This window comes from Dicentrarchus labrax, unplaced genomic scaffold (genome assembly GCF_905237075.1).
Source record: "Dicentrarchus labrax unplaced genomic scaffold, dlabrax2021, whole genome shotgun sequence".
Classification (NCBI taxonomy): domain Eukaryota; kingdom Metazoa; phylum Chordata; class Actinopteri; family Moronidae; genus Dicentrarchus; species Dicentrarchus labrax.
In genome coordinates this window covers 3,656,635-3,682,253 of record NW_026136724.1, presented here as the reverse complement: position 1 = coordinate 3,682,253, position 25,619 = coordinate 3,656,635, and the positions used below count along the sequence as shown (strand labels likewise).

Below are 25,619 nucleotides of genomic sequence, written 5' to 3'. Positions count from 1 at the left end.
ATGCTTTGCATTCACTGTTCCTCGTAAATCTCATGGTTTGTAAACAAGCTGCGACACTACCGGCACACAGCAACGGCAACTTCATATCCTGATTTACGTGGAAAAAAGTGCAGATTAATGTTATATAGTCTCCGAATACAGTGAACACGCCCATGAAACTTTGTTAAACCAAACCAATGTCACCTAATAGTATCAACACTGGACAATAAAACAATAGCCTATTTTTACAATACCATTTCCTCAGCCACACAGCAGTGCATGCGTGTAATATAACAGCAAACAGCAGTGAAACCTTTTCCTTTAGTTTCTTATACAATATGTTCACATTAATGAATACATTCTTTCGTATAAATAAGTGTAAATGTACCAGTACACGCACTATTGGAGCGGTCATGTGGGCGTTACGACAATTCCGATAGCACCTGAAGGCATCATACTTCCCTCTTTATAGAGCCAGTTGTTGAGCGGAGGTTTCAGTCTGCTACTCCCAGCTGAGCGGTTCGTCACCGGGCCGCCTCTATCAGCCGCTGCCGCTACGCATACAGTGTACTGTGCGGTCTCAGGGCTCCCCAGCCGGGGCATGCCCCGCCATGTTCGACCTAAACGGAGGCTGGAACCTGTCTTTTGCCGGTTGCGGGTTCTTGGGGATTTACCACATCGGAGTTGCCAGCTGCCTGCTGGAGAAAGCGCCCTACCTCGTCAAGGGGGCCACCAAGCTGTACGGGGCCTCCGCCGGCGCTCTGACCGCCTCGGTGCTCGCCAGCCAGGCATCCATAAGTAAGACACACCGCTATGGGCCACACAGCCTGGAGCTCTGTACTTGAGGCAGGACACCGGACGTCCTGTATTATTATTATTATTATTATTATTATTATTATTATTATTATTATTATTATTATTATTATTGTTGTTATTATTATTATTATTATTATAGTTATAATAACTGCTGCAGAAATTAAAATTATATTTTAAATGTTGTAATTTTTTTATATGTTGAACTTCACTGATTTAAATGTGAAATATTTGAAGTATATATTGATTGTTCTTGACAAAACTGACCCAAAAGTGTATTATTTGACAGTAAAAATACCAAGATACATCATTAATGTACTTAATATATAATAAATAAATAAATAAATAAATATTTTTATATGACACATAGTGAGACTCAGTTCCCAGTGCCCTAAACATATATATGAACTTCTTGCAATATAAATTGAACTATCAATTATGAGCCCAGTTATAAGGTTTTAATTATACTTTCAGAGTTCATGTGTCAGTAAACACACTGAAGATTATTTTAACATCAGTAGCAGATTAGATGTAACATGCAGTCAGTCACCATCGGGTTTCAAGTACAAAGCTGAGAGAAATAGACAGTGTGTGCTGTATGCTTATAATAGCTTTCATTGATATATGTTCAGCAAGTGTTTAAATGTCAAACAGTAGTGTGGAACCATTGGATTATAAGAGAACAGGACTTATCTTGCTGTTGACAGTGCGAGTCAGAGACGCCACTTTCTTTCCCACTTTCTTTCCCAGGAATAAGCTATCGTAATGGCTGCCATCAGTAAACACATAGGGTACATATTGTTCTATGTGTATCTGCAGTGAAGTCAGCATGGGCCCAGTACTCGGGAGAGGCCTTGTGTAGGTCACTGCCGATCAATGACCACTGGTAGCTTTAGTGAATATTGATCCAGTCTCAGGTAGTCCGTTTTTTGTTTGCAGTTGATTGAGTCCCATCTCCTGATCCTTGTGCTTTATCACTTTTAGCTAAATGCTGCGAAGATGTGATCGAGGTGGCGAAAGAGGCCAGGAAGAGGAACCTGGGCCCCCTTCACCCCTCCTTCAACCTGGTCAAGGTGATCAAATCTGGCCTGAATCGGGACCTGCCCTCTGATGCACACGTCCTGGCCTCGGGCCGGCTGTGCGTTTCGCTGACCAGAGTGTCCGATGGGGAGAACGTGCTGGTGTCAGAGTTTGGCTCCAAAGAGGAACTCATTCAGGTGCGGGGATATCTTTTAAACCTGGAGAAGCCTCCAGAAGACACAGGAAATGAATTTCCTCTCTGGTTTAACCCTGCTCTCTGCCCACAGGCGCTGATCTGTAGCTGTTTCATTCCCATCTACTGCGGGCTGATTCCTCCATCCTTCAGAGGAGTGGTACGTGTTTGCTACTCATCAAGGTTTAGCTTTGCTTTGCACAATTATTTGTAGAAAATACTAATACTAATACTAGTATTCATCATACTTATTATGACGTCTTTTTCTGGAGCGGTCACAGTGTTTGCTTCATTACATGTGATCAAAAGCATTCAGTGGGAAGCATTTTACTAAAAATAAGTGTAAAAAGAAGAAGGAGGTTTCAGTTGAACAGGAAATCCTCGTGAGTCTGAATGTGGAAGTGATCACGGTCTGTAATCTAAAGGCCATTTGGATTTGCTTTGGGTGCAGCTGTGATCCAAAAACATATCTATTATATACCAGTATTCCAGTAACACCTGAAAATAGGACTGGGAAAGTACTGTAGTAAAATAATGCATCAGGGAAAATGCAGGTCAAGGTGCAAGAGTGCTATGAGATCATTTGATTTTCTGTCAGAAATAATCATGATTAGTCATCTGCTTTCTTATAAAATGAACTGTAGTAATCATTTTACCTGCGAGTCTTAGTTTCTGATAGCAGTGTTGCCCTCACTTTGACTTATCAGCTGATATTGGACTTTGACAATGATCTAATTCAGACTGACAGAGCATTTTGGTATATGTGTGTGAACAGGCAGCACTAATCTAACTAGATTACTAGATGACTTTACATAGAACAAAAATGCAGAAGAATAATCATAAGCTTTGACTCTCTAGTGTCGACTTACACCCTAGCTTACCTGTGGCAACCCAGTCCAGGGCTCCAAACTAACTTTTTCACCACTTTCCCAAAACTCACAGGGAGAGTGCTGACATTGTTCCACAGCTGCCACACTGACAATGGCAGATAATTCAGCTGAAGTAGTTAAAGCTGCCCGTTAAAGCATCTACATTTATAGAGTAAATGACGGCAGAGGTTGTAATGTCAGCTGAAAGCGAAAGAGTTGGAAGTTGTAAAATTGTCAAAGTAGTAGCAAAATACAAAGGTCAAGTGCTGCACAATCAATATAGATAGAAGGGCGGCTGTGGCTCAGAGGCAGAGCGGGTCATCCCTGGCTCCTGGTGCCACATGTCAAAGTATCATTGAGCAAGATACTGAACCCCAAATTCATGCATCGGTGTGTGAATGTGTATGAATGTTAGTTTCTGTTCGATGGACTTTGCCATCACTGAGTGAATGTGTGTGAAAGGGTGAATGTGGCACGTAGTGTAAAAGCGCTTTGAGTGGTCGGAAGACTAGAAAGGCGCTATACAAGTACAGGCCCATTTACCATTACCAAGTAATAACATGTAATAGAAATGCAGATGATAAACATGCAGTTTCTGCTCCAAAATGCCACAATTAATTAAATGGATGTAGTAATAAAATATAGCAATTTATATATATATATATATAGCAACATATTATTATTATAGCTACACTTTGGCAGTGAAACCTCAGTCACACAGTAAATCACCGTGGCACAGAGGGCTGACAAACACCCTCTTTGTGAACATCTTGGTGCATTTCATCCTGAATTGAGCCTGTTGTCTCGGTCTTGGTGCCAAAGTTCAGTGTCAAAACACCCCAAAGAACACAGTGAGTCCAATAAACTGCTACTGGACTCAGTTGAGCTGTTTACATGTCACGAACATGTACATAGAACATGCATGCGCATGTCTGTGAGTTCATATTCTGTCTGTAAGTGTTATCTGTGGATTGTGTACATTGTGTACTTTCTGCTGCCCAGATCGCCTGCTGGCCAGAGCCCAGTTTAGTGTGACTCATCACCTCTGTGCCTGAGTGCATTTACTTGAGGCGACACTTTCTGAATAACTCTTCAGTTTGCGGTTTCCCATAGTTTTCTAACCATTTCCAAGGAGGTAATCAACATGTAACTATAAATTCTTAGAAAGTTCCTTGAAAGGACTATGTAATTTGGTGTCAGTAAAATGAAAATGGAGACAGTGTTCAATTTGTATGCTTTTAATGAATGAATTCACACAACTATATTCTTATAAGTTGGTGGGCAGACCAACGGATATTTTCATCCTTAGAACCATGGCATTTCAAATAAACTTGTTTTTTTCATTTGTTTACTGCAGTTTCCTGTTACTGAATGTTAGATATGTGCTGATAGGATAAATCCACAATAAGCTTATATTGGTAAGCCAAGTCATCGGTCGGGCTCTATTTTTTACAGCCAATAAGGAAGGGACGATAGACGATATTATCATGATAAAAAATACTATATACCAGTATATAGGAAGGGAATTGTCAGGATAATAGTGAAAGCTGTCTAGCTCCCTAATGTACAGTCATATATTGATTTCCTGGTTTATTTTGAATTGCCACAAGGAGTCACATCTTTCCAGTCATTCCCAAATCGAAATGGCAGTATCCATTGTCGTTACAAGTGATTTTCAAGCATGATTATCGAGATAATATTGTAAATTTATTCTGGCCATGATAATCACAAAGTGACATTTTCATATCGTCCCATGTCACACCCCCAACACCCAAACATAATGTACAGTGTCTCAAAGTGCAACAACAAGGAAAAAAATCTACAAAATGTTAATGATCCAATGCTAATGTAGTAATGCAATATTAGAGTTCACTAATTTAAAGTGTCAAACACACATTTATATACTCTGCATGCACATTGAATGATCCTGACCTCCTTTTCCTCACTGACCTACATCCTGTCAGGCTGGCATTTGCTAACACAGAGGCTACATTTTCACCCAATCAGTCTGCTGGCAGTCTCTCTGCCAAGCTGAATGGGATTTTACAGCTGGCACTTAGAATAAGGTTAAATCCTTCTCCATGACATTTTAAGCTCTTTAAATGAGCGAGTCCTCCTTTCATTTTCAGTGATCCAGAGGTTGAATCTGAAGTGGAAGTGGAGCATGTCATTGCACGAATAAATGGATAAAGTCTAAAATTGCGTCACTCACAAATACAAAGATGTTAGAGAGACGTAAATGACAAATTAAGTTCTTGTTTTGGTACAGAGAGTTTTTGATTTTGAAAGGCTGAAGTGTCTTCTGATTATGTTGCAGGGCACAAGGGAATGGTTCAAAGTATGTAACCAAAATTAGTGGGTATAAATAAGGCTTTGTCTAGAGTCTGGCCCCGTTATCATGGTACAGCAGCCAAGAACAATATCCCTATGTTTCAATAAGACTTGTTCTGTAATGGATGACACTCTACTCAGCCGACAGAATAAAGTGACAGTGGTACATTTATACATTATATGTCTCTGTGCCTGTTTCTGTGTGTCTAGCGTTACGTGGATGGTGGGATCAGTGACAACCTACCGCAGTCCGAGCTAAAGAACACCATCACCATCTCGCCCTTCTCCGGCGAGAGCGACATCTGTCCCCGCGACAACTCCACCAGCTTCCATGAGCTGCGCTTTACCAACACCAGCATCCAGATGAACCTGGGAAACATGTACCGCCTCAGCAGGGCCCTGTTTCCGCCAGAACCTAAGGTAGGTGCTGCTTCACTGTGTTTATTTAGATCGAGCATAGAAGTTGCATTTGATCACTTGAAGATTATCTATAAGCGTTAAGTAAAATCCAAGTAATTTAATACTGAGAAATCCTCATCTAATATTTTCCTACATATCATAGCAACACAGCACATGAAGGTGCCTCAGTCAATATTTTTTATATCAACAATAGATCAAATTTGTGTGTGTTACGTGAAAGAAAACACTCATATTAATGAACCCACAGAGAATTACCATCCAAAACTCCTCTAACCCTTTGGACTGCGGCCCTTTTTAGCTCATTGTTTTGGTTTTCAGACGCCAAACTGCCCAACACCAAACTTGAAAAAGACAGCGTTAGCTAGCATTAACTAGCTGGTGAAAAAAGTGGAACATTTAACAGCTCAATGGCCAGATAATGTTTAACTTTATTAGGTGATAATACACTAGATAAACTGACAGTATGTCAGGGTTTTTAGTTTGTGTTGCTGCCCCCCAAGTGGCAACCATTTGAATACAGCTCAGCCATAAAAGCGCGTACGAGAAACTACGGTGGATGCGAAACTCGAAAGAGACTCGAGTTAGAAATCTTCCACTTGCCTTTATTTCTGGACTTTATAGACCACATAACCAAATTAAATATATATAAAACTAAATTGTTCCAACAAGTTTTCAGTTGCAGTTTCCAAATTAAAGATACACTACACTTCACAGCAGCTCCAGAACCACGTGGTCTTCCAATCCCATTAACTTTAATCTACCAACATCTGCTGGACTAACATCATCCTAAGCAAGGACACAAATCCTCAGAGGCCAGCAGATGTGGTTTTAGGATAGGAAACAGACCCCCCCCTCGAGAGTTGGAAAGAGTACACTGCAGTATCATTGTTATGAGTCACAATCAGATCTCTTCTGCCTGAGATATCACACTTTTTGCTTTCCCCTCTCCCTCCCTAATATTCCTCCTCTTCCTTTACCCATTGCTGACAGGAAGTAGTATCTCGTACCTTCTGCCTCTGTTTTCACCTGCTGCCCCTCTCCTTTACCCCATGTTTCCTCTTTATTCCCTGTCGCTGTGATGACTGTTAGGTAACCTTTAAGATGAGGTGAGCTCTAACCTTACTGGGGCGTTGAGCTGCTTGCTCTGTTGTTGTTGTTGTTATGCAGCCCGGCTCCTCACCGCTCCCCACACATGTGCGTTATCCCTCGATTATGTAATTTGGCGCACAAATCTGTGTGACGGGGGTGTGTGTGTGTTCTAACCACATTCCTAGAGGGAGGAATTACCTCACTGTATCACGCCACCTGAAAAGCAAGTCTGCCCATACATGCCTGAGGCCGTAACTCTGGTCTGACCATTCCAGCCAGTGGATTGGCTGTTAGCACCTCTGCTGATGTCCAAGGTCTCTTTCTTTGAATGCAACATAACAAACGGACCATAGTGATATAGCTGTATCATAATGACTAATAATGTTAGGATAGGGATATCTGCACAACGGATGGCAAGTGACTCTCTTTTCACTTTTGGCCTGATCTATTTCTGCAAACTATCAGTCACATGAAATTCTTAACTACTAAACTATCAAAGCATAATTCAGTAGCATTTAAAGCCCCTGCAAGGAGCTTTCATTTTGTGTTGATTCTGGTGACCCCTGTGGACAAAAGTAGTGGTGTTTCCACCTCATTTCATTCATTTTGAGGGGAATCCGAACGAATCTGAACGGCATTGAGAATAACTATAAAGAAATAGGCAATCTTCTCTACTTTCTACTTTATGTAGGTCATACAGAGGCATCAGTATTACATTGAGAATGTTTTATAACAATGTTAAACAACAGGATACAAGCTACAGTCATACAGATTAATAATCTACACCTGTTATAGATATCCCTGTTTGTTGTCACTAGATGGCAGTGTTGCTACATGATAGACAAGAGGTCCAATCTGTTAATTAATAACTTAATATAACTTTACTTAATATAACTAGCTAATTTTGCATGCAGGTCAGGTTTGCTTGAAAATAATTTAAGAGACTGTATAATTTATCGAAACTGTTATGAGTCTGTTCAACACTAGGATGTCTCAAATCACAACACTGAAAATAAATTGAAGAGGTGTGTTTTCAGTGTTGTCCAGCACACGCATTTTTAGGCTTATTAGATTTTACATAAAGCTGTGTTGGACAACACTGAAATGCAATACATTTCTACACTTTTTCATAGTTCCACATTTTATTATATGACAGTAAATGCATGCGTAGACAGGACCCTGTATATAAGATGTACTACCGTCGTCTCCACAGGTGCTGGCTGAGATGTGTCAGAGTGGTTATAAGGATGCTCTACGCTTCCTTGAAGAGAACAGTGAGTATTCTACTATTGTGCTACCGTGGTAACTCTCAGATAAGCTTACCTAGTCATGAAGCTATCATCCTCTAGCTTAACCTTTGAACGTGTCACTGACATCATGTTTTTGTGGTGCCAGACCTGCTGATGTTGGAGCGTCCGACTGCTGGCCTCGCCCCGCCGGAGAGCCAGCCCAACTGCTGCTGCAATCACACAGAAACCACCAGAGAGTGGGTGCTCCGGAGGCTCCGCCTGCTGCGTAAACAGCACTGGTGGCTGGACGAGCAGATCGCTCTGCCTACGTCCATCAAGAAAGGTGTGGTGTCATCCCAGACTAATGAAGATATGTTTGAGCCGATTGTATGGCTACAGATTTTGTAATGCGTCTTTAAACTGGTGTGTAAATAATGGTGTAATCATGTCGCACAGTTGATGGTCCTGTTCCCTGTGTGTGTGTCAGTGTTCTGCGAGGCCTGCCAAGACAAACCTGGCCTGTATGCCAAGGTGTCCGAGATGTTGCCAATGAGAGTGGCCTCCTATATGCTCATGCCATACACACTTCCTGTGCAATCAGCCTACTCAGTGGCCCAAAGGTCAGTATAGGTCTAAACAATGACAATATATCACCTTTAAAGGCATGATTTGGGTTTTTTGAAGTCAGGTTGTATGAGGTACAGTAGATGCCGGTCTGTATTCCCCCAGTTTGGAGAAGCAGACACAGAAGCTAGCAGCAGAAAAACACATTTTAGACACCCCAAAAAAAGGCCCAGCTAATGTGTGTTTCTATTGATCTATGCTCTCTTCAAAGCCATCAGACTCCTTTGACAAGAATAGAACACGAGTTGCTGGTCCACCGCTGCCTTGATCAGTTTGGGTTTTTTTTTCTTACTTGAACTAGAACCTGTATTCTAAGAGGTAAAAAATTACTGTTTTTGTCAAAGGAGTCTGGTAACTTTGGAGAGAGCCATAACCGCTTTGATTCTATGTCGGAACGGGCTGACAGCAAGATATAGCGTAATATAGTGTACACATAAACTAATATTGATGACTAATATTTTTTTTAGATGTCCTTTTTTAATTGGCTAAAATACGCTTTGTTGCTGCACCCGTCCTCAGCAGTGCATTGCTTAACTTCCGTGCCAGGGCTAGAACTAGTGCTTCTTCAAACTGGGGGTGTTGCTGCTGTCCACTGTACACATGGCTATGGATAGGTAAAAAAAATCCGAACTAACCCTTTAAACAAAAGAGTTCTGCACCTAAAACCCATCTCCTCTCAGATCAGGACCATGACCAAGTTTCCTGTTCCAGTGTTGAACATCAGTTTAGTGCCTGCTCATATAAAATCATTACTGCTCTGCTCCCAGGTTTGTAGAGTGGATCCCAGAGGTGCCAGCTGATGTGAGCTGGCTGTTTGGGGTGGCAGGTGACGTGTACCGACAGGCCTGGAAAGGAGCACCACCCAACTCCATGAGGTGACCAGTGATTTCCATTACAGTACATAGACAGAAGGAGTTCCCATGCCTTCTGTAAAACTGTACATTTAAAGAGGAGGAGGAGTTTTCCAGTCATGTAAACACCTGGAAATTGATTAAAATGAAATAATTTATGTTGTCCTGAAAATTTTTAATTCTATGTTAGCTTGAGCTGTGGCCAAATTAATGTTAGAGAAAGACTGAAGTCAAAAGTTGTCCTTAAAAAGGTTGAGTCCTTAAACCTGGTGGTAGTCCTCTGTGGTAGGACCTTTTAAGGCCAATAAGTATTGAAGGGATACAGTTGCTGTCCTCAACTTTGTTGCTCATTGCTCAATGCTCCTATGCATGCATCCTGTTTGTTAAATGTCTGTGTAATTGACTTCACAGTGAGCCGTGCCTGAGGAAATGCTTGACCGTGCCACCTCTACCTACGGAGTGTGACAGACCCATGCAGAGAGACCACCTGCCCGCTCTTTCCTCCCTGGACCTCCACGGCAGCTACTGGGAGATCCCCAAATCTACCTCCTCTTCCTCATCCTCCACATCCTCCCGCCACCATTCTCACATAGCCCCGTCTTCCCCGCAACAAGTCTGCTTCTTCGTTGGCTTGCAGGAGGAACCTCACAGCAGCACACAGCAGTAGAATGATGCAGGACCTGCACTGTAACAGTGATGGGGTCAAATTTCCACTCTGTGTGAGGCTGATGGATCAGTCGGTGGTTAATAAGTGGAACAACGAGCAATGGTGCTTTAATGTTTTTAGGAAACAGACATTTATCTCTGACTCTGAACACTCCATACATCACAGAGTGTATGATATTTTAACAAGGGCTCTGGAGGACAGCGTCACAACTAACTCAGGATCATGGATGTGTTTTATGACCTGTTTTAATGTACAGCACAGAAATGTGTCTAATTTTACAGTCTAACTACAACTCTGCCTACCTTTTTATTGAAAATATACTTAAAAGTAGCATTAATTCCTTATTCCAATACAGTGAGTTGAATCAAGAGTCCTTTTTCTCTCCACAAGTGGCTCTCTCTATCTGTCTTTTTGTCCTTTTAATCATGTCTGTTGATTTTTACTCTTGTGTGGTATCTCCAGGCGCCATATGATGGCTTTTAAGGTGACATGTTGCAACTTCTGGCAGCCATATTGGAAGTCTCCCAGCCTAGTTTTTTCACATACTTAAGGCCTTTTGCACACTGGGGACGTGAGGAATAAACAGTATGAAAATGCAAAATACTGTGAATGTCTCGCATTAAAACTATTCATCCGATTCGACTGTGAAACAGTTATTATCACGAAAATAAAATGCTAAATCTACACAAGCTTACTGTCAGGATATAGTGACAGTTTCAGATAATATCAATCTCTCTATAAAAGTTACCTCCAGTAGCTTTATTCTTGCCAGAAAGGGAAGTAATTATTTCTCCATTAATCTGACCAGTTTTGTTTTTGTTTTGAGTATTGCTAAAAGCTGGAGCTCTGCCCTGCTAATTACTTTGGTGAGAAGATTGTTGTAGCTAATGGAAATAACAAAAAAGACCCAAATAGCAATAAACTAAAGTGTCCTTTAACTGAAATGATGTCTAGATAGTAGAACTCTTTATATTAAAAGAAATCTACCCAAAAAGACCAGTCACTTTACCCACTGATCACTCACATGACTGACCAGTTGCAGTGTACTTGCAAGTAAATTGAGCCCATTTCGTATGTGTAAAGCCAGCAACCAACCTCTGTGATGATGTGAGGCAGCTGCTGGGAGATTCTCTGGCACAACTCAGCTGTAGAGGTCATTTTTGTGACTCAGTTTGCCAAAATGAAACACTGTTGCTGACTGTGCTGATCAAAAGAGTACAACCAGTGTTATTGTAATATCAGTGTCACCTGAGTTAATGGTCTGACCTTCAACTTCTAAATCTGTTTATGTCTCCTATCACTTGAATGTAAAGTTATGTTAATGCCACTGTGATAGTCTCTTAAGATTAAATATTTTTAAATTGGTTGTCTTGTTTATTTGACTGTCCTGCACCAACTGGTAACACTAGGCCAGAGGTTCCCAAACTTTTTCATGTCATATAATATAATAGAAGCACATAAGACCACGGACCCCCAAGTTGAGAGGATTTAAAGGTGCAGTGTGTAGGATTTAGTGGCATCTCTTGCATCTCTCTTGCTTCACCCTCCTTTCCAAATGCGAAGGAGAAATTACGGGGGCTGCGAAATACCTTAAAAAGGCGAATGAACCTATCTAGAGCCAGTGTTTGGTTTGTCCCTTCTGGGCTACTATAGAAACATTCAGATGGTTATACACTAATGAACACATAGATACATGAATATTATATTCCATTTCTGACAATAGAGCCTCATAAATGTTACATTCTGGACCGTTAAGGAATCCCATTTTTAGGTTTGAAGATAATAAAATCTTCACAGTGAATCAATGATCGCGCTGGGATCACAATAAATTACAGTGAACCAAAACAGCCAACAATAAACTTGCAAAACATTTGTTTTCCTGAGGACCTCCTAGTCAAAAAGTATTTTTTTATTGGTGCTATAAGCCTATAAGACTCTTCCCCCTTTATAAGAAAATATGTTTGGTTCTCGTCGGATTTTCACAGTCTTCTGTGAAATCAGTTTTTTCTATTGGATCTTAAACATTTTAGACGACTTACATGGATTTCTCAAGAATAACCAAAAGGATTTTTATTCCTTATTCAAAATCTAACTTGGCTATGGATTCTTAGAAAATCATGTTTTCCACCACTGCATAACAAATCGCTTGTTGAAAATGCCCTAGAAAAGTCAATGGAGTGTGTCTTCACGTACTAAAAAAGACAGCTGACAACTGTTAGTCTCTAGATCCCAGTTGGAAAATGGAATTTACATGATACAAATGTCCTATTATGATGAAAACAGTGATATGAAAGCCCATTTCTGCCATTGTGATAAATAAAATGCATTCTGTTAATCACTGTAATGAAAAACCTTCTCAATATTTTCACTTAATATCTCAAAATAATTAGAGACTTTCTCAAAATAATGACTTTAAGTTTGAGATATATTCATAATGATCATAATATTCTGAATCTTTTTTTTTTCAGTGACATTGGCAGAAATGGGCTTCCATAATCTCCTCTGCCTGTCAGCCCCTCTGATCTTTCCTGCAAACATTTCCTCCTTAACATCTGTGGGATGATGTGCATGCTCTGCGCATGCGTCCTGGCTCACCAACAACATCAGGGAAGAGGAGGATGGCGGAGGATGGTAAGGAAGAGTCGGTGGCTACTGACGACGATTCAGAGCACACAGCGGCGGACCGGAGCAACAGCTTAAACGACACGGTAAAACAGTACCTCCCCCCCCGTTAACGGTACAGGGCTGCGTTAACCGCTGGCTAACAGTTTAAAGCTCAGGGCAGAGCTAGCTTACATTGTTGTAACACAAGCTAACGTTAGGTAGCTAAATATAAGTTACTATTTAAACCGCCATTGAAATGGTTTTCCTCATACCGGACTCTGGGGTCGTGTAGGGCTCACACAGTCTGCTGTTACAGTGGGGTGCTAACATGGCTAACATTGGTTTGCTTAATAAATAAGGTTTCCTGGTTGACAGCTGTTAGCTTGTAGCCTCAAAGTGGGGCCAGGAATGGGCAGAGGGGAGGGAGCAGTGACCCGACCAACAGCTGTTTCCAGAGGTTGTTAGTGATGCTGTGTGATGTGTGGTTCAGATGGTGGAGGAGGGCTCCACGCTCCTTCGCAGGATGGAGATCTGTGTCGCTGAGGCTGAGAAAAGGAGTGGCAAGAATGCAGTGAACATGCAGGAGACGTTCACCGTGTACCTCATCGAGACGCGGTGAGTGCTCCCCGATCAGCACTGTGAAAGGAAGTGCAGCGGGTTGTTGAGCTGAGATGTTCTGATATCTCGACTTCCTTGTTTTAGCTCTGTGTTGTTGCATTTACTTCTGTCTTTTGTCACTCTGCAAAAACAACAACAATGTCCTGTGGCTTTATCTTTAAAGGCCGATGGATGCCGTCACTGAAGGTCGTAACCCAGCCCCCGACTCACTGTGGAGGAGATACAGCGAATTTGAGCTGCTGCGGAACTACCTGATAGTTACCTATCCATACATCGTGGTCCCCCCTCTGCCTGAGAAGAGGGTGAGTGCCTCTGCTTTCCCAACTCTGTTCAGTGATACTCACAGGATGCAGCCTTGCTTTAGATCCCTAAAGAAATGTCTAATATAGTACAGGACTGGCTTCCAGCTATCCTCTGGTAAATGAAGGTCCCATATCAGTCGTTATGGAGCTGGAATTTTTGCTCATTTCCTCCTGGTCTTCAGAAAGAGCTCCCATAATAATAAAAAATCAGAAGTAGTATATTTCCTCGTCCCTAAATCAAAACAAACACACTGTTGCTCTGAACTATAAAGGTTTGAGTGCTAACATGTAACAGTTTCACTCACTGCTTTGTTCAGTCGCACCATCTCTACTTCAACTTAACTAATGCCAGGTTCAGACTAAACAGTATCAGCCTGATGATAGCCCGACCTGACAGACATTTGGAATGAAAGTCGCCGTTGGCTGCAGCAACTGATGGTTTTACCCTGTGTAGTGCATCATAGTGGAATGCAAACAGGCAGCCTCACAGCTTCCTCACAGAGAGATTAGTGTGTCCAAATGTTTTTGCTTTCTACGACAATTTCACCTTGATAAAAACACTGCTGCAGCAGGTGTTAAAATGGGAGAGAACTACTGACACAAAGTAAAAGATCTATAATAAACGGCTGAATTAGTTCATTTAGATTTAGTTAAGTTAAAGTTGATGTAGAGTTGTGTTTCTTCCACATCTATATGTAGGAACACATATGTTGGACTGTCTGATGCACTTAGATGCACAGTTACTTAGAACAAGAACAATGAAACATCACTGGTTATTGTTGTGATTTTTCTTGTGGGTGTCCAGATGCCAGGACGGTATAGTGGATTCAATTAGGTGCAAATAAAATCAATAATGACCGCAGAAACAACTTATCCACATGGTACCGGTTGCTATGACAACAGACAACACAAACATTTGTGCATTTAAAGATTATATTATATGAAATTCACTTGCCACTAGGTGTCACACTAGAGTACCGCCATCTCAGACCAAAATAATCAGCACTATGTCCAACCAGACTCTATTGACAAAACCAGTCATTTCTAGCACTCCAAACTGGACAGAATCAAAATAAAACTGTATTTGTTAGTCTTTCCAACAATCACCAATGCTGGTTTGGTCAAAATAAATCATTAATTGAATAAATTGTATGGTACAACCATTGTTTAACCAGATTATCACACCTTCTTACACTTAAACTTACACATAGCCACTGCAACAGCCTGCTGATATTTGACAGTGAAATGAGATTCATATAATTTACATGGTAGCTTTGTTGCAGGGAATTACCCCTCTCTGGTGTAATTGTTTCTAGTTTGGAGCAATATCCAAATAATAGAATGAGAGGGGCTACAGGAACCTATAAAGTTATTTCACAGTAAGATATATTGTGGTAATTAAGAGATGATGAGAGATTATCATCATTGTAGCTACAATAAGTAAAGCTGAAATCAGACCAGGCTTACCCCGAAGGCTGTCCAGTTTAGATTTACATATGCTTTATTAATCTCAATAGCATATAGTGCAGAAAAGGTAGAGCATGATTCAACTGTGTGTATTAAAGCTGACGCACCAAAACATACAATTGATGAAATCAAAGAAAAACAAAAGTTGTTTGTTTGTTCTCTTGCATGCAGGCAGAGTTTGTGTGGCACAAGCTGTCGGCAGACAACATGGACCCAGACTTTGTGGAGCGCCGTCGGGTCGGGCTGGAGAACTTTCTGCTTCGCGTGGCATCACACCCGGTCCTCTCCAACAACAAGCTCCTCTACCACTTCCTCACCGAGGTACACGCTGCGGCTCTCAGCCCGGCAGTTCAGCCCATCACTTATACATCAGTGGCTGATTGAATAACTTTTCACTGCTCTGTGTGGCAGGAACACGGCTGGAAGGAGGCGGTGTATGAGACAGGATTTCAGGCAAAGGTATGTGACATTTATGGAGCTTTTATCTCTTTATTCTTACAGGCAATTCATTCAAAGATTTGTAGGTGTTCACCTCCTCCTGTTACTCCTGTTGCAGGCAGATTCCAGACTGAGAGCTCTCAGTGCCACCTTCAGGGTGAGAAATCCAGATAAGTAAGTTAGTGTTCCCTAAACGCACTGTAAGACGGGTTCAATTATAATTAAATGTTGTCAGAAATGACCATTAATGTCTCAATAATTCTTCCCTAGTAGTTATTAAGAGTTATATTTTACAGTTGAAGCTGTGTGTTTAATTAAGCTGCTAACTTGAATGAAACTTAAATTACAAAGACATTAGCTTGTGGTGTTTGTAGGTAGAAGAACCTTTTATACACTTTATTAGTATCAACCATTTGATTTATCTAAACACAGCTAAACCCAAAGAAGCACCAATTTGAGCATTGTATGACTTAATCGATCATGAAAATAAGGATATAATATTTGACTAGTCCTTGTGGCTCTAGATCCATCAGATTAAAGGAACAAATAAATGAAATTAAAGGATAAATAAATATATATATATATACATTTTTAAAGGACCAGTGTGTAGGATTTAGCTGCATCTTGGAGCGTAGTTGCATAAAGGCCCTATTTAGAGCCAGTGTTTGGCTTGTCCGTTTTGGGCCACTGTAGAAACATGGCAAATCAACAAGGCGGACTCTGTAGAAGAGGACCCGCAAAGGCTCATTCTAAGATAACAAAAACACAACCATTCTTTTTTTCAGGTGATTACACACTAATTAAAACATACCTATAAATATTGTATTCCATTTCTGACAAAAGATCCTCCTGAATGTTACACACTGGACCTTTAAATAACATGGTAGACGTTATTTTAATCAGTGTTCTGTCTTTTTTCATTTTCTCTTACGAAGACGCTTCATGGAGATGAAACACTACAGCGATGAGCTGCAGTCTCACATATCTCAGCTGCTCCGAACACGAGCAGTATGTTTCTCTTTCTACCTGTCCTAGTCTCTCAGGCAGACACGCACCGATTGAATTCCTGTTTGCTTTATGCTTTAAATCTTTAAACCTGCAATAACTGATTTTCTTAGCCACTCGGGGCAGCAGATATGATTGGTATAGTTGCTTCTTTACACATCTAGCAGTCACAGATTCAGCTGAGTCTCTGTGTAGGTTCATCCATACCAGAGCCCCTTTCATATTGTCACATCGTTTTCACATTGTCATCTCAAACATTTTTGTTATAACAATATCCATTATAGCTGCTTTAAAAAGATGTCATCTGAGTCTCATAAAAAACATTTTGTGCTGACACTGGAAGTTCATTGTTGACGTCAGAAACAACAGAACAATCTCACCGCAGGGTCCATTTAATAGCAGTAGTCATTTTTGTGCTTGAATGACTTCATTCATATGTATAAATTAATAGAACTTAATGTTAAACAATGTTGCTAAACAGCTTGAATCCAAAGCATTTCTGTCCAGAATCTAAACAAAAACTGCTTCTTTAGATAAGACTGTCCAACTGACAATTTGTGCTGTTTAGTTTGTTCTGTATTACTGTGCACAGTGGTATATGTGCAGACTGACAGCAGCTAAAGATGGGCAGCTATATAACAGTGTTGTAAATGTAAACGGATCTTGATACATATCTTAACACCAGATTCTTGCCAATACACATTTTTTATTGGTTCCATTTACTTTCTGTCTCTTCTAGAGGGTTGCCGATCGACTCTACGGCGTTTACAAGGTCCATGGGAACTATGGAAGAGTCTTCAGGTCTGACAACAAGCATATCATTTATCTGGACATGAATAAAATAGGACCTGAATTGTTGTCAAATCATTGTAGTCCAAATGAACAATTCTACCATGACAGGCTTTACAATCTGTACGGTTTACACCACCCTCTGTCTTTACACCCTCAGTTTGGATTAGGGGTGTAAGAAAATATTGACAAATGGTATCGCAGTAGTTTTGTGTTATTGTATCAATTCTCCAAAACAGAGTGGTTTATAGCAGTGTTGTAAATGTAAACTGAGGGCTATGGTGTTGGATGTTATAGAGATAAATACAAATGTAGATTTTATGCATGTGGTGGTGTGTTCTACATACTACTACTATAATACTATTGTCTTTCTATACTTTGCTAAAATAAAAAAAATGACACTACAATATCGCAATATTTCACAATATATTGAATCCTAACCACTGTCTCTTGATACATATCGTAACGCCAGATTCTTGCCAATACACAGCCTTAGTTTGGATAGGGGAAAAAATGAAAACTTTAACATGGCAATGACATTCAGCAATATTCAACGTGCAAAAATGATGTAGAAACCTGAAGCCACCAGTGCACATACACTGAGAATGGACTTAGAGACATCTAGTGTCCAGCAGGAAAACGTTAGAAATTAACAACATTTTCATAGGATCAGAATTTTTAATGATCCTAGAATTGTGCATTTAAATGTGACCATCATATTTCAATAAATGTAGATACAATGAAAATTAATTTTGCATTATATATCCAGGATGGATAACAAAACTTCACTTATTTATCAAGACAGTATTTTATCAAATGTATCAGCGTGTGCAGTAGGCTGTCCCTGCTAAGTGTGTGTGTGTGTGTGTGTGTGTGTGTGTTTACATCCATGTTTTACTGCAGCGAGTGGAGCGCCATAGAGAAAGAGATGGGAGACGGACTGCAGAGTGCCGGTCATCATATGGATGCGTGAGTATTTGAATTTTGACTCACTGCCTTGCCATAATCCCCTCTATTCCACGACAGATATAATCTCTAGATTAGAACACACACACACACTGTAGGATTGTTACTGCCACTACCAGCTGTGTTGCTCATTAAACACAGATGTTTTTTGTCACACACCTGTAGATACGCTGCCTCAATAGATGATATCTTAGAGGAAGAGGAACATTATGCAGACCAAATGAAAGAGTATCTCTTCTATGCTGAAGCTCTGAGGTAAGACCCATCTTTACCAAATATTTTAAAGGTTTATGACATAGTAGCTCCATTGTGATGTCACCAGTTCAAGCCTGAGACAGTACTTCATTTGTACTTTTTAAGGTCCTCTAATCAAACTAAAGGTTGTGTTGCTACAACAGAACATGTGTTATCATGCTATATGATAAATCAAAATTAGGGATGTCCCAATTAAGTTTTTTGGCTCTGATCCTAAACTGAATCAGAATCAGAACCGGGTTAAAAAGAGAGAGAATAAAAAGAGACAATATATAAAATATAAAAATATGACTGTTATTTAAATAAATGAATGAAGAGCTGTACAGGTTTCAGAAATGTGAAGAATATTGTTCAGGGAATGTTCAAGTTAGCAGTGTGACATATGATGTTGTAATGTGCAAAAATAAAAACCAAAGCAAGTGCATTCATGTAATGCATAGATTCAGGGTGGGTGGTGGGTCTAAGAGTCAGTCAGAGTCAGTGTCAGTGTTGATGAGACCAGCTGCAGATGGGAAGAAACTGTTCTTGTGATCCTGATGGTTGAGGGAAGTGTTTCAAAGAGTTTGTGTCTGGGGTGGGATGGGTCAACCACAAGCTTACCTGCACGCCTCAAGGTCCTGGAGGGAATGATACGCTGCAGTCTGCCCCTATCACTTGGCAGTGGCAGCAGCATACCAGATGGTGATGGAGGAGGTGAGGATGGACTCCATGATGGCGGTTTAGAAGTGCACCATCTGGTATCTGTTGATATCTGATACTTACATTCATTAAATGGGATTTAAAATATGTATCTGACACATAGAAAAAACAGCTAAAGTTACTAAATCTGACACCAGCTACTGGATCCAAATTCTGTAGGTCCTGATTCAAAACTAGGAAGTTTCTAAGCTTCAGATCCATTCAAATATGAATGGATGGATCTGCCCTGATACTGATCCTTAAGATTGGCTTGGGGCATCTCTCATTATAACTACGATGAGGTTAGATAAGCTTGCAATGCTTAGAGCTGCTACAAGGAACATGGACAAAAGCGGTAGTGTGTCTACTGCCTCGTTGAATTGATTTCAAGGAAAATCCAACCAAATCCTACCCAGTGGCAGTCTTCTCACTGATGGCCTGTAGGTCATATAGAAGCATCAGAATTAAACTGAGACTATTTATAACCAGTTAAAAACTCCTTCTAGTACATTTAAATATAAAACTGAAACATCACAAGTTAGGATAGGAGTTTTAAAAATATTAAAGTCAATCTTTGTTTAAAATATTCAAGAAAGATAATGTTTTAACCTGGAAATTGATTAAAATAAACAAATATCCTGGAAATAATCTATGTTGTCCTACAAAATTTTATTTTGATTTTATTGTATTTTAGCCTGTGCTGTGGACAAATTATTGTTCTGGTTAGAGGAAAACTGTCAGTTTGAAAAGTGGGAAACGCTGTGGTGAGAACAGCCAAGCGCCCCACAAAAGTGAGCTAACACAGATGACCACCTATAACAAGTGCTGTCCTGTATTGTCAAGGACAAATGCCCTGGAAAGGCCTGGGAAAACAATTTCTTAAAAAGAGTGGGAATCCAGGTGGGTTTTTAAACAAGCTGATAATCAGTGGGAGCCAAATCTGTACATGGCTGTTCATTTTTTGATAAGGCCCACCTTTTTAGTCTCAGCTTTCACACATTGCACCAGCATAAAGTGCCATGAAACTAGTTCAAAATGTCTGAGAGAAAAAAGAAAGCTGAAATGAGCTGTGAGTGGCTCAGAAAGATGTGCTGTACTAACGTTTTATCGGATAGTGACCAAAAGATTACTATCAAAGTACAATGTAACCACCACCAGTATCAATGTACAGTATGTCAGTGTTACCAGCTAAAACTTCATGTTAAGAAAGTAAGTGGAGTTAAAATGAATGGTTCAAAAAGACTGCAATTATGGCCCTGTAGCAAGTCTCTCTACAACTGTGGGTTCCTTCAGCACACAATACAGCACCACAGGTCAGTTAATCAAGATACATTTATTGACTCCTCAGCTGCACACACTGTCAATACAAAATACTCAGCTTTACAGCTCTTCTGAGGCTTCTATAGCCCTGTTCCAAAGTCTGTGATAGTTCACTCCAAAGTCCTTTCTTGTTTGTGTGTTGCGGCCAACTCACAAGCACAAACAACTCACAAACAACTCACAAACAAACTCACAAATACTGTATTAGAGCATAAGAGCAGATAATGATATCATGTTTGCACTCTGCTTTGGCAGGGCGGTGTGCAGGAAACATGAGCTGACCCAGTTTGAGCTTGAGATGGCCTCCCAGGACCTCATCTCCAAGAAGCAGCAGCGTGAGGAGCTGGCTACAGGGGTACACTATACTCATGTTACTATTCTTGAGCAGTGATGGCTAATTCTGTAATGTCAAATCAAGGTAAGACCTTTGAGGAGGACTCTAGATCGTCAACAGCTTCCAAACTTACATGTTTTCACGCCTTCCTCAGATCGTGCGGACATTCTCCTTCAAAGGCATGACCAACAAGCTGTTTGGCCAAGAGGCACCCGAACAGAGGGAGGCCAGACTGAAGCTGCTGGAGGAGCTGATAGTAGAGGGTGAAGAGACAGTCAAGGAGAAAACAGTCGAGTGCGAGTGAGTCACAGACACTGCCTAATGCTTGCACATTGTGTGGAAGGTTAGCAGAAGATCACATGTCCTGCCTTCTGAATCCTGACACATCAAAAGATAGCCAGGTTGTTTTTTTAAATTGAGGTGCTTTTTGGGCCTTTCGATCATATTTTGAATTCACAGGCTCGCAAATTCCCTCCCATCTATGGCCACATTCAGACTGCAGGCCAAAGTCACCCAGATTAGATTTTTTCATGACAGTGTGAACAGCACAAATCACATGGAATCTGATCTTTTCAGTTCTGATTTGTGTCACTTTCATATGTGGTCCAAATCAGATACAGGCTGGATTTTTTTGCAATGTGACATCACTACATTTTGGAGGCAAATATTGAACTGTTTAATCCACTACAGTATTTGAGAACTTAAGCTAGTAGTTACTTTGCAGGTTCACATTATTAAAATATAAACAAAATGTAAATAAATAAATTATTATGTATTAATATAGATTAATCAGTATAAAGAGTTCAACCTTTGTCTAACCTCATGATGTGTAACCAATCAGATTGAGTGAGAGCCAAAGTAGTGCATTTTTAAGTTTATTTAATCAGCCAACAGATGAACGATGGAATCTTTCTGTTTTTTATTATCTGAAAAATGCTGAATATCAGATTCAATAATCAGCCAGGCTGACAATCGGTCTATCCTTCATAGATAATGTCTTTGCCAATTGTGTGTGTGTGCTTCATTTGATCTGTCCTACTGCAGAGAGCATGTGGAGAAGGCATTGGTGGACATGCAGCGGTTCAAGGAGCAGAAAGACAAAGATCTGCGGGAAGCGCTCATCAACTACGCCGTCATGCAAATCAGCATGTGCAAAAAGGTAGAGAGCGGCACATGAGCTGCCTGAATGGTTCAGGATATTACTGTAGTGGCCATGTTGACGATAAAAGTCTTTCCTCTCTCTCCCTGCAGGGAATACAAGTGTGGAGCAACGCCAAAGAATGTTTCCTGAAGATGTAAAGGTGAAGCCATATTCAAAGCATGTCCACCCTCAGTGAGGCTCACTGGTGGATTCTAGGAAGTGAAACCAACTTCCTGAGGTCTGAAAACAGCCACAAGAGAAAGCAACACAATTGTGTGTAAATATAATATCATTTCCCTTCGCGGAGTGATAAGGTGTGTGGTGGATCTCAACAAGCACATGACTTGGATTGGAGACCAGTTCACAGGGTTGACTTTTTAAATATTTACCTAAGACCATTTTCTCTTTCCCTCAAGAGGCATTTCACCAATTTTAACAGACAGTTAAGTGGTCATGGGATTAGTATCAACTGGTGAGTGTGCTGTTTGAGAGACGCTATCAGGTTGCATCATGGGAAGTATAGGATTCAGGATTTCTGAAGCTCGAAAGACTTGTTATCTCACAGACTACTGCATTGATTTTGACCATTCTTTTTTAAATTGTTTGTTGCCCAACTTCATTCAGATGCAATACTAAATTGGTACCGAGGTTACTTTTACACATATCTACTGTAAACTGCTTGCTTCAGTTCAAACACACTTTAGTTTGGTTGGTTTAGTGGTGGTGGAGTTCTGTCAGTCAAACTTTGGTACAGACCGAACAGGCTTCCACCGGAGCCAAACAGACATGATTTTGTGATAGCAGATGTGTGATCTATTAAAACGCCTGCTGATCGTGAACTATCAAAGAAGCAGGGTCTGGTTTCACAAAGATAAACTTTGACTGTGGCTTAGATCAAACTAGTCAGACTTCAGATCATCTTCAGTTGGACTCATTTGTCAGGAATTCTGGGTAAATTAAGACTTTTTGCAAACTGAAAAAACATGGCTGACCAAGCAACCTGTCCTATCCTCTTAATGTCGTGTCTTCTGATGATGTGAATGAATATGAGTCTAAATACGCTGAACAAAACAGTGCAACTCTTGTACTTATACACACACAGATAAACGGGGTGTAATCTCCCTAAAAGTCCCCACCCTGTCCTGTCATATGCAAACAATGGATTTCGGTTCTGCAAAACAACTTCCAGTAGTATCAAATGGCTTCTTAATGTGGCAGGGCTCACACCCTGTGCTATCTGGTCAGTCAGGCTCAGGATCATCAAAAAGTTCAAGGTTTCCAACAGGTGGCAAAATTCCTCAAGATCTCTAAAAACGACATTCCTTTCTCATTATTCGCTCCCCAACATTGTTAAAAAGCCACAAATTATGAGCCATGTTTTCTTCTTTTTTGTCTTTTGGTGCCACTGGTTAGCATGTGCCACTGATTGTTACCATAGAAACACAACTCTTAGTTCAGTGTTGGCTTGCTTTATGTCTGAACTTTTTGTTGTGAAACCATCTAAGTTCCATTGACTAACCTACTGTCAGAGCAAAGTTGATACAGGCCTAACACCACAGACCTGTCTAAAATATCTCTGTGAAACCAGACTCAGATGGGTTGCATTTTTTAAATCAGTCTTTATCACGCCCCCCCCCATACGATAAGACTGCGGAGTCTTAAAAGCCTAAATGATTTTGAGAGGTCTTTAAAAATTATTAGATTAACTTTACTTACATAAAGTTTTATTTGCCATTCTCGCTTTGAAATGTGTTTTTGAGAAAGATTCGTATTAATCATGCTGTAACAACTACAAAATGAAACCAACATGGAACCAATAATGATTTTCAGATGCCGATACAGATACTGATTATTAGTAATCAAGGAAACCACTGATATACATTTGCAATAAAATGTAATATCTTCAAAATATCTCAAAATATAGAATAACCTAACCTTCATAAGTACATTCCCTGAAGTACTATGTACAAGTACAACTTTGAGGTACGTGTGCTTTGCTTGAGTATTTCCATTTTGTGCTACTTTATACTTCCCCTCTACTACATTTTGGAGGCAAATATTTGTACCTTTTACCCCACTACATTTGTTTTTATACCTTTAGTTACTAGTTGCAGATTCACATTAATAATTCAAAATATAGATCAACTAGTAAATTATGTTTACTAATAGTATAGATTAAGTAATGCAAAGTAATCAAAATTAGCTCCACCTTTACCAGCTGCAACATTCAACAATGATAACAATCATGCAGGCTTAGTGTTATGTTAAAAATGAATTTCTGAACACAGCTATATCAGATCGGTACTGGTAATCAGTTTATCCCTACTCAAAATAGGTCTTAAATTGCATTCTGAATACTCTTAGAAATTGAACCTGTTAAAACCTGCAGAAACCCTGTATCTTTCTACCTGTTTGTCATTACTCATGACTTACGAGGTCCAGAGAAAAAAACACTTTTGATTTCCACTTGTGGGTCCATGTAGAGCTGATTTCAGTCAGATGAATGACCGGCACTTTATTTGGTTTCATGTTGGTTCCTTTGTTATAAGTGAGTGTGAGCCAAATTGGACCAGAATTAAAAGGGACCGTATTGTACTTGTCTTTATTGGTTCAAAAGGAATGAACTCAAGTGTGAAAGCGACCTGGGCTGCCTAAACATAACTATGAAGGCATCTAAAGCACATTGTAGTGCTTAATAGCACCTAATCATGCTTAAAGGCTCTACAAGGAGCTTTCATTTTGTGTTGATTCCTGCGGCCCCTGTGGACAAAGGCGGTAGTGTTTCATTGATTTCAATGGGTATCCGACCAGATAAAAACTCCTTGTAGTACGTTAGAGATGCCAGGAGTGGATACTGTAGTGAAAATAAATGAAATTCTGATTAAAACAAGCATCATCTAAGTGGCATTACATTTTTTTCGCCTCCCTCTGCCATGAGGTAATAGCCGATATTTATTTGAATAGGCTACAAGATGTTGATTACATGTAGTGATGTCCAGGGCAATGCATTGTACCTATGTACAGTAACCTGCTCATGAGGCTCATGAGGAAGATTTTTTATCAAAGAGTTTCATTGAATTTAACCTTTGTTTATTGACTCCTACATGTTCTGTATGTTATTTAATTAACTTTTTATGTGCTGAGCCAGCAATAAGCTTTGTGAGTGTATTTATAAAGTTTGTCCACACCCTCTTATATTTCACATTTTAATGCTCAGTTTGGATGAAGCTCTGGTTGTTTTATTTATTTGAATTAAAATGTGTCACACCACTGATTGTATTTGTATCTAGTTTTTCTTGTATGTTTGGAGTACACTCCATAATCCAGAATAAATCATAATTTGCATGGTTCAGAGATTTTTAAAGACTGCATATTCACTGCTTTTTAAAAAAAGCAAAACTGGATCTAAATTCTGTCTAAAGATGATTCTTGACAATGGAAACAGCAGTTAACAAAACAATCAATTTCAGTTCATTTACTATGTATAATAGTTATCTGCATTACAGAAGCCTTTATTGTGTTTTCATACTGTATATCATTATTACCACCTATACATTAACAATTTAGCAGCATTTCAATGTGAGCTGGTCAATGTGGAGCTGATTTTAACCATTGAG

General features: G+C 40.0%; 2 protein-coding genes across 2 annotated transcripts; both read left to right on the top strand.

Moving 5' to 3' along the window:
* Window positions 1-470: 470 nt before the first annotated feature.
* On the top strand, window positions 471-11,449 carry pnpla3 (patatin-like phospholipase domain containing 3). The gene is made up of 9 exons (XM_051391705.1): window positions 471-777; window positions 1,777-2,009; window positions 2,100-2,165; window positions 5,416-5,625; window positions 7,928-7,988; window positions 8,110-8,286; window positions 8,431-8,563; window positions 9,335-9,442; window positions 9,830-11,449. Exons 1-9 carry the CDS (start codon window positions 591-593, stop codon window positions 10,083-10,085), a joined length of 1,431 nt encoding a protein of 476 aa, XP_051247665.1. The 5' UTR covers window positions 471-590; the 3' UTR covers window positions 10,086-11,449.
* Window positions 11,450-12,664: 1,215 nt separating this feature from the next.
* LOC127358554 (sorting nexin-4-like) lies at window positions 12,665-25,276 on the top strand. Its single transcript, XM_051391708.1, has 14 exons — window positions 12,665-12,793; window positions 13,180-13,304; window positions 13,471-13,609; window positions 15,248-15,397; window positions 15,488-15,535; window positions 15,633-15,688; window positions 16,450-16,522; window positions 17,259-17,320; window positions 18,212-18,277; window positions 18,440-18,529; window positions 20,783-20,882; window positions 21,016-21,161; window positions 21,906-22,020; window positions 22,113-25,276. Exons 1-14 carry the CDS (start codon window positions 12,665-12,667, stop codon window positions 22,158-22,160), a joined length of 1,347 nt encoding a protein of 448 aa, XP_051247668.1. The 3' UTR covers window positions 22,161-25,276.
* The last annotated feature ends 343 nt before the right edge of the window (window positions 25,277-25,619 follow it).